General features: G+C 34.5%; 1 protein-coding gene across 1 annotated transcript in view; it reads left to right on the top strand.

Moving 5' to 3' along the window:
* The window catches only part of LRRC2 (leucine rich repeat containing 2), a 215,077-nt gene that overhangs the window by 179,734 nt on the left and 20,810 nt on the right, over positions 1-14,533 (top strand). The window contains exons 6-7 of the mRNA XM_001369142.5: positions 13,122-13,267; positions 14,107-14,262. Coding sequence (XP_001369179.4) covers positions 13,122-13,267; positions 14,107-14,262 — 302 coding nt within the window. The remainder of the gene's footprint in view (positions 1-13,121; positions 13,268-14,106; positions 14,263-14,533) is intronic.

Below are 14,533 nucleotides of genomic sequence, written 5' to 3'. Positions count from 1 at the left end.
CCTTGGTCTTAAAATCTTTCTGTTCCCAAAGATCTCACCAGTACACTATTCTGTGTTCACCTAGTTTACTGAGAGTTTCCTTCTTTATATTCAAATCATTCACCCATTATGAGTTTATCTTGGTGTAGTGTGTGAGATGTTGATCAAAACCTAATCTCTCCCATACTGTTTTCCAATTTTCCCAGAAGTTTTTGTCAAATAGTGGATTTTTTCCCCAAAAGTTGGGATCTTTGGGTTTATCATAGACTGTCTTGCTGAGGTCACTTACCCCAAGTCTTTTCCACTGATCCTCCTTTCTGTCTCTTACCAGTACCATATTCTTTTGAAGACCCCTACTTTATAGCATTTATTCCCTACAATTAATTTCCCATAGTTTAAGTCACTCTAAGCTTTTCATCGCACCCCTTATTCTAGGTATTACTGCACTTATCTCTATTATTGCATCCATAGCAGCATCTACGATTGCTCTTGTCCAGGAAGTACACACTGCTCACCATGTAGATAAACTTTCAAAAAAAGTTTCCCTTGCTTTTAACCCAGGAACATATAGATAAAGGGTTAGAAGCTCATATAAATGTCCTGGAAGAGGCCACCCTTTATAATGGAAATCAGTTACAAAATATAAAAGTAAGATTCAAGTCAAAATGTCATGCTGACTTTAAATGGATCTGTGTGTCTGACCTTCCTTATAATAAATCTAATATTCCTTGGGAGAACATACAACATCATGTTTTTGGTATTTGAAATCACTCAGAATTTTCTGTTGATCTGAAAACATTACATAAATAAATTATGGATATTAGTAATTCCATTTCTTCCCTTTATTTGGCCTCCTCCATTGCAAATTCCTTCTATGATAATGTGACTTCCTTTATCTCCCACAATTATTTTATACATACCCTTATTACTCATGGATTTGCTCTTGTCTTATTTTTTTTCTTATTCTCTTTTGTTTTCCAATCATCATCTGATACCTAGGTTCTACTATTTGTCAAGTTCAAATGGAATTGAAGTCACTCCAACTAAAAAACAGAAAAGGGGGAGATGTTGGGGACCATCAAACCCACACTGTCTGACATGGTCAAAGGTGGAAACTGAGACTGCAAAGCAGCCTTCAGAAAAGATGAGACACCCACTCAGTCCCCCTTTTTACGTGACTTCTCCCACTAACTTCCATTACTATTAGAATTTTTCTCTCCCTAGTTTCAGGAAAAATAATATGAGAGCAAATACTTTCAGGATTAATACAAATGTCCCACTCTGTCCCCCCCGAATATTGCCAAGAAAATTTATTCAGAAAATTAAATTTAAGGATTCTTAATCCTTAATGGTCGATCTTTGTGAATGTTCCATGTGCTGCTGAAAAGGTGTATTCCTTTTGTTCCCTATTTTTCTCCATATATCTTCTAACTCTATTTTTTTCTAAGATTTCATTTACATCTCTTACCTCTTACTTATTTTTTTGGGTTTGATTCATATATATCTGGTAGAGTAAGGTTCAGGTCTCCTAGTGTTATGGTTTTTCTATCTATTTCATGTTTGAGCTCCACTAGTTTCTCCTTTAGAAATTTTTTTAGAAACTTTTTTTAGAAACCTATAATGTTTGGTGCATACATGTTGAGTACTGATATGTCCTCATTATCTATACTGCCTTTTATCTGGATGTAATTACCTTCCCTATCTCTTTTAACTAGATCTATTTTTACTTTGGCTTTGTCAGATATGATGATTGTTCCTCCTGTCTTCTTTTTCTCATTTGGTACCCAGTAGATTTTGCTCCATCTTTTAACCTTTACCCTGTGTGTATCTACTTACCTGGAATGTGCTTCTTGTAGACAACATTGGTAGGATGTTGGTTTTTAATCCACTCTGCTATTTCCTTTCATTTTATGGGTGAGTTCATCCCATTCATATTCAGAGTTACAATCACCACCTGTGTATTCCCCAATATTTTGATATCTTCTTCTAGTCCTGCTCTTTTTCCTTTAACTATTTCCGTCTACACCAGTGTTATTGTTTTTAATCAGTTCCCCTAATTCCCACCCTTATTTTACTTCTCTTTCTCCCACCCTCCCTTCTTATTCCCCTCTTATTTTCTTTTCAGTATTTTTGAACTAACCTTCACCCTTTCCCTCCTTTGTATTGCTTCCCTCCCCTCCAGTCCATTTGTTACACTTCTACTTCTCTATAGGGCACAAATCAATTCTTTGTCCTAATGAATCTGATTGTTTTTCCCTCTTAAAGTCAATTTCAATTAACATAAGAAGCATTTCCTGTCTCCAACGTCTTTATCCTTCCAGTGTATTGGTGTTCTCCCCCACTCCCACCATGTGCTTATTTATGAAATATAAATTTACCTCATTTTGACTCTTTTCCCAGTTCTCTTAGTATTAACCTCTTTTTTCCTCTAGCTTTATATAATATTTTACATACATAAATACATATATATATGTATGTATATATATATATATATATATATATAAATTTTATCCTACACAGTTTGTCACTGTTCCCTCTAAATATAATTCTCATAGCTATCCAGGTGATAATAACAATTTTTAGGAGTTATCAGTATCATCGTTTCTTATAAGAGTACAAATAGTTTGAACTTATTGGGTCCCTTAAAAAAATGTTCCCCCCCCCCCCTTCCTTAATTACCTTTTTGTGATTCCCTTGAGTTCTGTGTTTGGGCATCGAATTTTCTGTTTAAGTTTGATCTTTTATTAATGAATGCTTGGAAGTCTTCTATTTTATTAAATGACCGTACTTTCCCCTGCAAGAATATAGTCAGTTTTGGTGGATAATTGATTCTTGGTTGTAGACCTAGTTCCCTTGCTTTCCAGAATGTGTTATCCCAAGTGTGATTCCATGTTATCTGAATGACTTCTTCTTAGCAGATTATAATATTTTTCCCTTGGTTTGGTTGCTCTTGAATTTGGCTATAACATTCCTGGGCATTGTCAATTCAGAATTAAATATAGGAGGTGATCTGTGGATTCTTTAAATCTCCACTTTTCCCTCTTGCTCAAGAATGTTGGGATGGTTTTCTTGGATGATTTCCTGTAGAATGATGTCAAGGCTTTTCCTTTTGTCACGCTCTTCTGGGAGTCCAATAATTCTTAAATTATCTCTCCTTGCTCTGTTTTCAAGGTCTGCCATTTTGTGAATGAGGTGTTTCCTATTTTCCTCATTTTTAAAATTCTTTTGATTTTGTTTTATAGTGTCCTGCTGCCTTGTGAAATCATTTGCTTCTAGTTGTTGGATTCTAGATTTTAAGGACTGAATTTTATCCCTGGATTTTTGGTCATCCTTCTCCTTCTGATCATTCATCTTCTTTGCCTCATTTTCAAGCTTGTTAATTTTGGCTTTCAAGACACTGTTTTCTCATTTTAGTTCAAGTGCCTCTGTTTCCAGATGACTTATCTTGTTCTTTAAGTTTTTTTTTTTTTCCCAGTTGTCCTCACCCTCTCTTAATGGTTTTTTCAATTGTATTTTGAATTCTTCCAAAGCCTGTGTCCAATTCATGGAGTTTCTCTGTTTTTGCTTGGTGTTCCTTAGTCCTCCTCTATTACATTTGTTCTTTATTCATTGCCTTGAAGGAAGCTGTCTATTGTAATTTATTTTTTTTCCTTTTCTATTTTTTTACTCATATTTTCTCCTTCTTTCCCCCCTTTAAATGTCTGTAATCTTGCTTCTTTGATTATATTCTGTATCTGTGGGTTTGAGCTATTCTGTACTGAAGGGGCTTCTTTTCTCCTCTGCTGAGTGGTCATGTTATGTTGATGGTATAGATGAGCCCTAATTTCAGATCTTCCCCAGCTGGCAGCAGAAACTGAAAAGGAGCTGGGCTTCTCACCCTGTTAATAAGGTTGTAGCTTGTATTGGTTGTAGCCTTCACCCTTGGAGCTTAGTCAGCAAGGCTCTCAGAGTAGTCTGGGGGAGGGTTGTTGGAGCTTGAGTTTCTCTTCCCTCTGAAGGCTTCTTATCTGCCCTATTGATAAGATTGAGCCATGGCAGAGTTGATCTGCAAAGCTGGCTGTGCCTTGATGCCAAAACCTCCCAAGAAGGGGGAGGAGGTAAGATGAAGTATCTTATCTGTGACTAAGCTCCCTTCTCTGCTGCCTTCTCTGCACATTTCCTCCAATTGCCTCTACACCACTTGTGTTCAACTCCCTGACCTGGCACAGCTATACCAGCAAGGTACTCCCTCTAGACTAGTGGCCTTGCCCACTCAGAGATTCCAGCTACCACTGGAGGCTCAGCACTGTAGGTGATGGAGGGGTCCTGGGACCTTCCTTCTTCCTTCCCCTTAAACCAGAGTGTTCTAGAATTTAGGTTTTTTTAATTGAGTCCAGCAGGAGGGTTCCCTAGTTCTGTCCTGTTGTCAGATTTGGTTTTCAGTCCCCTCAAAGCATTGTGTTTTTGATCAGTGAGGAAGGGTTCTGAGGTGGTCTGAAGTTTTGCTACCTCTAAACCACCATCTTGATAGGGAAGACCTGAGTTCTAATCCAGTCTTAGACATTAACTAGCTATATAACTCAACCCAAATCACTTAGCCTCCCGGTCTAAATTTCTTCATCTGTAAAATGAGGATAATTGTAGTACCTACCTTATTGGATTGTTGTGTGGATCAAATTATATAGTAGAACATAAAATAATACAATGTATAACTTAGTACAATATAAGTTAATATAATTATAAATAAGTTATGTGTTTTATAAACCTCAATAGGCTGCTATTTAAGTATGAGGAATTATTAAAAAAACTGTTTTCTCGATAATTTTATATGATGATGGGAAAAAAGTTTTTATATCAGTTTGTAGTGGAAAGAGTACTGGGCTAATATTCAGAAGATTTAAATTCTAGCTCTGATTCTTCCATTAATTAGATTATTTCTAAATTTCATCTCTGGAAGTCTATCAATTTTAACTCTGAAAGACAAAATATTTTACATCCAAAATGGAGCAAAATAATTGAAGAAATTTTCTACATCATATAAACCATCTCCTGTTGACAAATAGTACATAGGAAGACTTATAAAGAAGTACAACTGTGCCAGAAAGGGCTTCAGCTAAGCTATTAAAATATTCCAGGTAATGGGAAAGTTCTAGAGACACTTCAATTTTAAAAGCTCTTTGATACCCTTTAGAACTTTTCTTTACTTTGATGTTACATCGAATTGGCACCCAAGATGGAGATGGTCAATTTTAAAGTGACATGTCCAAAATGACTCCTGTATTTTAAATGGAATCATTATCTTGAAAGCTGAATTTAATAGTATTGTAGTCTGTAATCGAGTTCCTTTCACTAACTGTCTCTAAATAGATTCCACTAACTCTCAAAACCTATAGGATCTCAGGAAAACTGCCAGCCTTTTGCATTTCTATATCAGGGTCTTTGAACATCTTATAAGAAGAACTTTGTGAACAATGTAAAAGCTGGTGAATAGTCAAGTAGTCAGTATTTTTAAGACATCATTTGGGCCTAAAAATTACTCATTTTTCAATTCCAACCAATTCACTAACTTCACTGAGTACTTACTATGTTCAAGGCACTATGCAAGATATTTGTAAAAAAATTAGCCAATTAGATTGATGTTCATAAATGATCCTATTTTAAATGTCTTGGCTCTTTGTGCCCTAAAAACAAAACTCTTATCTGTATCAGCTAAGACAGAGACAAGGCAGTATTTTATTTTTATATGCCCTAGTTTCTAGAATATATATCCTCTATCTATTAGATCTTCCTGAATTCAAATCAGGCTTCAGATATTTTCTGACTGTGTGACTCTGGGAAAATCACTTAATCCTAATTGCCTTAGTTTCTTCATCTGTAAAATGAGAATGAGCAGGAAATGGCAAACTAATCTGCTAAGAAAACCCCATATGATGTCATGAAGTCGGACACAAGGGAAAAATTATTCTCTCTCTCTCTCTCTTTCCTTTCCTACTTCTCAACAAAACATATCCAGAAAAGTCAAACTTGAAATAGCGATAATGATAATCATTTCCCACATATAAATTTCTATGTGTATATGAATATACAGATATGTATACATGTATGTCCATGTATGTATACACATATATTTTCATTTGTGCCATTTCTAATTTCTCAAGCAGAATATCATCTATGCAATGCTAGGAGACCAAATAGGGAGGATTCACTCCCAAGACTGAAGAATGGCATTTGTCATTGAAATGTCACATTTGTACCCAAGATATGGCAAGCATGTAACAGAGTTGTTGAGGCAAAGTAATCTTGCATGTAGCAATGAATAACAGAAGGGGATAGAGGAGCCCAAGAGAGTCACTGTTTCCTTCCCTAAGGGTTTTTGGCTTGATATGATAAAAATGTAAGAGAAACTTGGGTTTTCAGATGACATCTCTCTCCTGGCTTTTTATTTCTCTTACTTACCATCCTATGCTAGCTTGCAATACTTTTGTAGATAACATGTTCAGGTCTGGAATTTGGGAAGAAAAGCCCATTGTTCAGCCTCCTTCCTCCTTTTGGGTGACTGCTTCCACAGTCAAGTTGAATAAACAATTATTTATTAAGTTCCTACTGTGTGCCAGAAATTGTGCTAAGCCTTGGGATATAAGGAAAGGATAAAAACAGCCAGTCTATACCTTCATGAACCTAACAATCAAATGGAAGAGACAATATGCAAGCATCTATTTAAAAACAGAATGAATTCACAATAAATTGTCGATGATCTCAGAAGGAAGGCATTGTCATCAAGAGGGATGAGTAAAAACTTTTTCAAGAAGGTGACATTTTAGCTGCAATTTGGAGGTCAGAGAAGTCAGAAGAAGAGACTAGTTATTAGGCTAGAATTCCTAGAATGGGGGACAGCCAGTGGAATGATCAGCATTAAGAAATGGAGTATCTTATGTGAAAAACAGCAAGAAAACTGCTACATCTGTGTGCAAGAGTCTAAGGTGTAAGAAGATTAGAAAAGACCAGCTTACGAAGAGCTTCAAAAACAAAACAGAAGATTTTATTGGGTGTTAGATGAATTTATCACATTTCATTGACACTCATTTTCTATCACCCAAACAACATGTTAAAGTTATTGACCATGAATATATTTTATACAACACTATAATAAATAGTACCAAAGGAATGTACAGATATCATAGTCAGGAAGAATAACTGCTGACTAGGCTCAGACAGTTGCTTTAAAGACTGGGATTTCCATTAACTCCTGCTCAGAGAAAAGTGGAACAAAAACTACAGAAAAATAGGGAAATTGGTGTTGGCTATTTTCCTCCTAGCTCAGAGCTCTGGGAGGAAGAATTTGTTTTAAAGGGCATCAGGGGTCATCTCACCCCATCTGGTCTACTAGATTCAGTCTTTATCAATCACAGTCATTGCATAGTTAACTGGAGGCAGCTATGGTTGTGCTAATAGACATCCTTCAGTCTTTGAAGGCGAGAGTGAAAAGCATAAATCTGGTGCTAAGTGCTTTACTCTGCAAAATCTACATGGTCTCAAAAACAGAGATAGCCTGAGCTTCCACCTCTCAATTAGGGCTTCTTCACTGCAGAAACTTTTATAAACTGTTCTACGATTATGTGGATTCCTGGTCTCAGTGGCCAATGTACTCTTGGGAATATGTTTCCATTTCAATAGATATTTTAATAGAGTCAAATTCTGATTCAAGGTTGGAGAAATATTTAATATTTCCCCCCTCTTGTGTTGTTTGTTGTTCTCATCCAAGTTTCATTCTTAAATGCCTTCATAAAGATCAGATCTTCTCTTTAAATGTTTTTTTTTCTTTCACTGCTTTTGGTTGTTTTATGAATTATTATTGTTCCTAACCTCTAATAATAATTGTCATTAATGATATTTTATAAAACAGTTTTATACAATCATTTCTTACTAATCTTGTCTTGACCTTTATTTATCTGGCAAGAAAATTTTATAGTTTGTTAGTTTGTATAGGTCAGTGTTGGTGAACCTATGGCATGCCTGCTAGAACATGCCAGAGGGGACAGCTCCCTTCCATTTCCCAACATGACTGAGTACATTTCTCATATCACCAGTCCCTCTGCCCAATGGGACTACTTCCTCTCTCCCCTCTCTGGGGTAAGGCAAGGGCTCACATGCAGCTTGATGTTGCAGTTTTGGTACTTGATCACTAAAAGGTTCGCCATCACTGGTATAGATACGTGATATAGTTTGGTATAGGCTCTTTTGTATTTATCATACTGGTAATTAATAAACAGAGGTTGTTTCCTTATGATAGTAAGCTCTGTGTCAAAGTCTGTTCTTTTGAAATACTCCATTTAAAAAAAAACCAAGTTGGATCTTATTTATATAGGTCAAGTTGCTGTTGTTTTAATTGTGCACTGTTTCTCATTCTTTAATTTTTTCTTCTAATTTAATTATCTATACAGATAGGTGATTCAGAAATGACTATACATTCACAATCATTTTCTATTTGTAAAAATATAATCAATTTTCTTTCTTTTTTATTTAGTACTCACCATGTCCAATACATCTTGACTTTTTTTCCTCAAATAAAATATTCATGAAATGTAGAAAAGAATCTCCTCTACAGGCTATTCACCTTTAACCTCTCTCATCTCATAGGAATCTTCTTTGTAGACTACAAACTTCTAACCTCTCATATCACTTCTGAGTTTTGTTTTCCAACATATTTTGTTCCATGTTCCTTTATGCTTGACTTAGAAGTTGCACAGTATTAAATTATATGTCAATTTAATTTAAAGGTCATGCCAAGGCATTTATAGATTTTTCTCCTCTTCTTCATTCACTACAACAAATTGGGATGCATACTGTCTTTAAAAACCCACATATTAGTTTTGTATATGTTATGTTATGTTTTTATTTATTTTCCTAAATATTTCCAATTACATGTAATCTAATTAGGGCCATATTCAAGAGTTTTGTGGCTGCTTGTGGTGGGTGGGCCATGAGGTTGACATATCTATACTACAATATATCAGTGTATAAGATTTAATTTTCTTTATAATATATCTTTTAGAAAATATTTATTATGAGCACCAGAATATAAAGATATAAAGTATCCAGGAAATGATGTGCCTTAACCCCTTCACATATGTGATAAAATCAACCTCACCTGTTTCATTATTTTCTTTTCGAAGGGAATCTGTGAGCTATTCTTGTATATATCTGAAATTTCCTTTTGTCTACTGATTTCATCTCTAGCAAAAGTATTAAGGTTAATATACTTCATTTATCATCCATTTTTGTTATTCCTTGGTGATTGGACAGGATCTCACATTAGAATACCGATAGTTAAAATTAAAAATTGTAAAATGTAAATAAAAGAAACTATATGATTCTGAGCATCCTTTATCTCCTCTCATATTCTTCTAAAACAATTACAGAAATGGGGAAGCAGTCACATGGGGTCATTTCTCATTTTTGTGAATCAGTCAAAGGGGAAACAACTTATTTATGAGAAGCTTCTCCACATTTAGGTAGGCTGGTCCTTAGTATTTAGCTGGAACTATATCAAACAAATCACTTAACCTCTTCTAACTTCCGTTTCTTCAACTATAACTGTAGATAACAATAGCATCCACTTCCCAGGACTGTTATTAAAATAAAATGAGATAACATGGAAAGCACTTTGAAAACCTTAAAGGAGAGAAGGAAAGAAGGAAAAAAAGGAAGGGAGGAAGGGAAGAAGGAATAGGTAGGGATGAAGGAAACATATCTTAAATTTCTATTACATATTAGACACTAAGTGGATTATTTATTGATGACATTATGCTATTGTATTAAGCAAGTCTCATAAAATTTCAAGAGCTTTCTGAGTGAGATCTATAATTATTTAAGAGTGTCCAGACTATCTAAATAGTAAAAAAAAATGGTTGAAGAATATGGAGTCAACTATTGGAAGTCTATACTCTTTGAAGGCAGAGATCGTTTTTGCCTTCATATCTTCGATACTTAGCACAATGCCAGGCACTGTAAGTAAGTGCTTAAAAAATATCTGTTGATTGATTGACATGCTATTTTTTCCCCTCATGGTAAACATCGACCAAAATCCAGTTTTAAAATTAAACAAATTATGAATGTCTTCAGTGTCATGGTTTCCTTAGGAATACTTTATGTCTCCTCCCAAGGATATATGTTTCCATGTGGCCCATTCAAATGAACACTTGTAATTTCTTGGTCTTGCAGAGCTGTCAAGGAGATGAAGATGCTAGAAATGGATATCTGTTGGATGTACTCAAAAGAGAAATAAATAAATATAACCAAAACATCAGTTACTTGGAAACAATTTAGAAAAAAAAATATACAAACTATGTGAATCAATTAATAAGTACCACTCTGGTGGTGTTTTTTATAGTGATTTTTTTTGTACTAAATTCAAACACAATTCTTTTCCAAATGATTGATGTTTGCAAGGAGTGCTAGTGAGACAAAATAGTTTATAACAATCATACCCTTGATCCTAGGGACCTCCATTTCCTCTTTGGAAAGTAATTACTGGCTGATAGAGTTTTTGTTACTCAATGAAAAAACCCCTTCAACATTTAACTTTTTATTTCATGAACAATGCATTTAGTGTCTGGTATATACTCTGAAATGTTATTGTTTAATACATTTTTTGACTTGGTATTGTGGCTTTGCATAAAACAGATAGCTTTAAAATATATTTAATGCATTTAAAATGAATTCAGATGAAAGGTATTACTCTACGTTAATATTATATTTATGTGTTTGGGTCAAACCATTCTATTAGTTATTCATGTAATGCCTATTGCCATAGGCATTTATAAAAAATGGTGAAGGCTTGAAGGTTTAAATGGCTCTTTAAAGAGATTTTGTAAAGATTTATTCTCAAGAGCAGCACAGATTTTATTCATAAATTTCCCATCCAAGTCAATAACAGTTAGCCATTAAAATCTTGAGTTCAAAAATAACTATCAAATTTGCACACTCCATCAAAATGTGGAGCCACTTTTTTTCATGCTATTCTGTTACTTTGTCTTCCACAAACAAAGCTATATGTGAGGTCAAAAGGTGTTTTCCCTCACTAACATTTCCATGTTTCTGCTGTCAAGAAAAGTGGGAACAGAGACCATAAAATAATGCCTATAATAAATACCTAAAGCACTTACCTAGCAGAGTTGCTGTACAAATAAAATGAGATTGTACATGTAAAGAGCTTTGTAAGCTGTAAAAGTTCTATACAAATGTCACTTGTTACCATTAAGACTAAGAACCTCTGACTTGTCATTTTAAAATTTAATCCTTTATAGAGTCCAGCTGGTTCAAAATAGAGAATCTTTTATGCCTTGACTCCTCGCTCTCACCCCCACACCCCATTCAATCTGTTGCCAAATCTAGTTGATTTTCATCTTTATATTGTCTGTCATATGGCCCCTTCTCTCTTCTGATAGTGCTATCAGCCTGTTGGAGGTCCTCATCACCTCATGCCTACGCTATGGCAATAGTCTTCTGGTTGGTCTCCCTGTCTCATCTATTGCCATTCCAGCTCAGTCTCTACTTATCAATCAATTTTGCTGAGAGCCTCACTCTAACCCTTCCTCCATATAACAAACTCTAGGGGTTGCTTATTACCTCAAGGATCAGATATAAAATCCTTTGGCATTTTAACCTAGCTACTTCCTATTTTTCTAGTGTTTTTATTCTTAATTCCTTCCTATATACTCTTCCCTCCAGTGGCAATGATTTCATTGCTGTTTTTCAAACAAAACATTTCATCTCCTGACTATGATGCATCTTCTTCACTGTCTAGAATATTCTCCCTTCTCATCTCCTTCTGGCTTCTCTGACTTTCTTCAAAATTCTTCTGAATTCCTTCCTTCTTTCTAAATTCCCCTCATCTTTCCTTCCCCCCCTCAAATTTTAGTGTCTTCTGTTTGTTGGTTATTTTCATCATATATATATATATTTAAAATGTTATCTATATATCTATAATTTTAATTATATTTTATTTTTTAAAATTCTTTAATTAATTATTATATTTATTTTATTTAATTATAATTATATATGTATAAACTCTATATATTCTTTGCTCCATAACTACAACTATAACTCTCTATATGTTCAAACTGTACATATATGCTTCTGTGTTTTCCTCATTGAACTGTGATGCCCTTGACAGCAAGCAAAAGTCTTTTGCTTTTCTTTGTATTCCCAGTGCTAAGTGCCTGGCACTTAATGACATTTAATAAATGATCAGTGACTGGCATTACATCTCTTCACATATCCCTTGCTCTAGTCAAATAAAAACACTAGCTATTCCCTGAACAAATTGAACCCTATGCCATTCTTTTCTAGCATGCTATCCCTGCAATCTATGTTTGTTGAAAAATTTTTCCATTCTTCAAATCCAGGTTCAGATATAAGCTCTCTCTTTATCCACAGCCCCCCTTCCCCCATGTAATATACTGTCTCTCCCTTGAACTCTCATACTTTATTCCTCTCTTATGAACTTTTGATGTTCTGTTTTGTATTATAATATTTTTGTTGATTATCTTCTTTTCAGTTATAAACTCCTTGAAAGTAAGAACCATTCATTCATTCATTCATTCATTCGTTCATTTGTTTGTTCGTTCATTCATTCAAGAGTAAACAGTTTTTATTAAGTGCTTACTTAAGTGATAGACATTGTACTAATAGCTATAAATAAAGGCAACCCACCTCACCAGTTTCTATACTTTTAGGAAGCTTCTAATCTTAGAGAAAACATATAAATAAATAGGTACCTACAAAATAGAGTAAATGAAAGATTCTTTGAGATAGGAAAGCAATATCAGTGGAAAAGGGAAAAAAAATCTCTTTTCAGGTGGGGATTTAAACTGAGTGACTGAGTCAGGAAGGCAGCAGGCATCCAGGGAAATTAGGAGTCATGGGTGAGGAGAGAGTTTCAGTGCAAAGGCTTGGAGAAGGATGGAGGAGGAATGATGTATGTCATAAAGAGTAGGTAGACTGATGCAGTTATTTGTCATACAATATTCTTCCCCTCTCCATGGCAGTGTTGGTTTACATATTCCGAGGGTGACAAAAAAGACCATTCAAACCAAAATATATTTTAGATGTTATTTTGCTCCCATAAAATATAATTAAAATATGTTATTCTTTCTTTCTAGCTAAGCAATTTGAAACAAGTTACATTTATAGATGTGTCAGCAAATAAGTTTTCCAGTATTCCCATATGCGTTCTTCGGATGTCAAATTTACAGTGGTTGGACATCAGCAACAATTGCTTAAATGATCTTCCACAAGACATTGACAGGTAGCTATTTATATTACAAGGTAAAATATTTGGTTTTTATTAAAATGTTCATCAGGTATGACCTTGGAGAAAAGTATTTTTGAAACAACAGTTAATTTTTGGGATTCTTTTGGTTTCAGAAAAGTGTTTTGTTACACGAGATAATGGGAATAATGCCGTCTTTAAGCCAAGAGACATGGATTGAAGTATCTAGTTCTGTCACTTATTAAATATGTGCCAATGGGAAAGTCATTTCACTTCTCTGAGCTTCTTTTCCTACTTATAAAATGTTATAATACTTGAACTGCTTATTCATGAAGTTCTTTTAAGGAAAGGGGAAAAAGGGCTTTGTAGAATTTAATAAATGCCGTGAACTTTTTTATAGTAGTGATTAATTAACAGTTTATGAATTCTTTATTTCAAGTTCTCTAACTTATGAAGTCTTTCATTGACCTCTTGTTGTACCACTACCTTTCTGTATTCAATTCAATTTAATACACTTATCAAATGACTACTATATACAAAGAATTACAGTAAGATAAGATCTTAAGTATTTGTAATGAAATGCTTATATTATGTATTTCCTCTTCCCTATGCAAGTCTCTCATTTATCTGTTTCTGCCTAGTGCTTCCTTCCTGCTTTGCTAAATACTTGTTGATTGAATTATTGAGTTGAAAGAGGATCAGTTTTATATGAACAGAGAGGTTGTTAGATTCAGTTGATTATCCCAAAGTCATAAATATCCACCCAAAAGCTGAGTCACCATGGGATTTTTCTACCGAAAAGAGTTGACATATGGGACTAAGGTAAGCTTGAACTCAAGTGTCTTGTTTGCTGAAGTACATCTTTTCCTTCTTAGGCTGGAAGAACTGCAGACCTTTCTCTTACATAAAAACAAACTGACCTACTTGCCTCAGGCTTTGCTCAATTTAACAAAGCTCACCTTGTTAGTAGTCAGTGGGGAAGGTTTGGTGGAGATACCTACAGCCATTTGTGACTCAAGCACACATTTAAAGTAAGTAGAAAAAAGAAAAAAAATATCCTAGAAATGGATTTAGGACAAAAATAAAACTAATGATGTGTGAAAGGAATATGGGTGGGGAAAAAATCTTCTTTTTTCTTTACTTCAGTATATCCCTTTAAAGGAATATCCCTACCTTTGGTTAGTCATATCACATAACCACAATGAGAATAAGGTTTTGCTTTTTGCAGGTTTTTGGTAGTATTCCTTTGCATTCTAAGGTTTATGAAAATTAGGGAGACATTGAAATCTCAGTCAAATTGCT

The sequence above is a fragment of the Monodelphis domestica genome, chromosome 7, assembly GCF_027887165.1.
Source record: "Monodelphis domestica isolate mMonDom1 chromosome 7, mMonDom1.pri, whole genome shotgun sequence".
Classification (NCBI taxonomy): Eukaryota; Metazoa; Chordata; class Mammalia; order Didelphimorphia; family Didelphidae; genus Monodelphis; species Monodelphis domestica.
The sequence above is the reverse complement of the archived record's forward strand: the minus strand, read 5'-3'. Positions and strand labels throughout refer to the sequence as shown.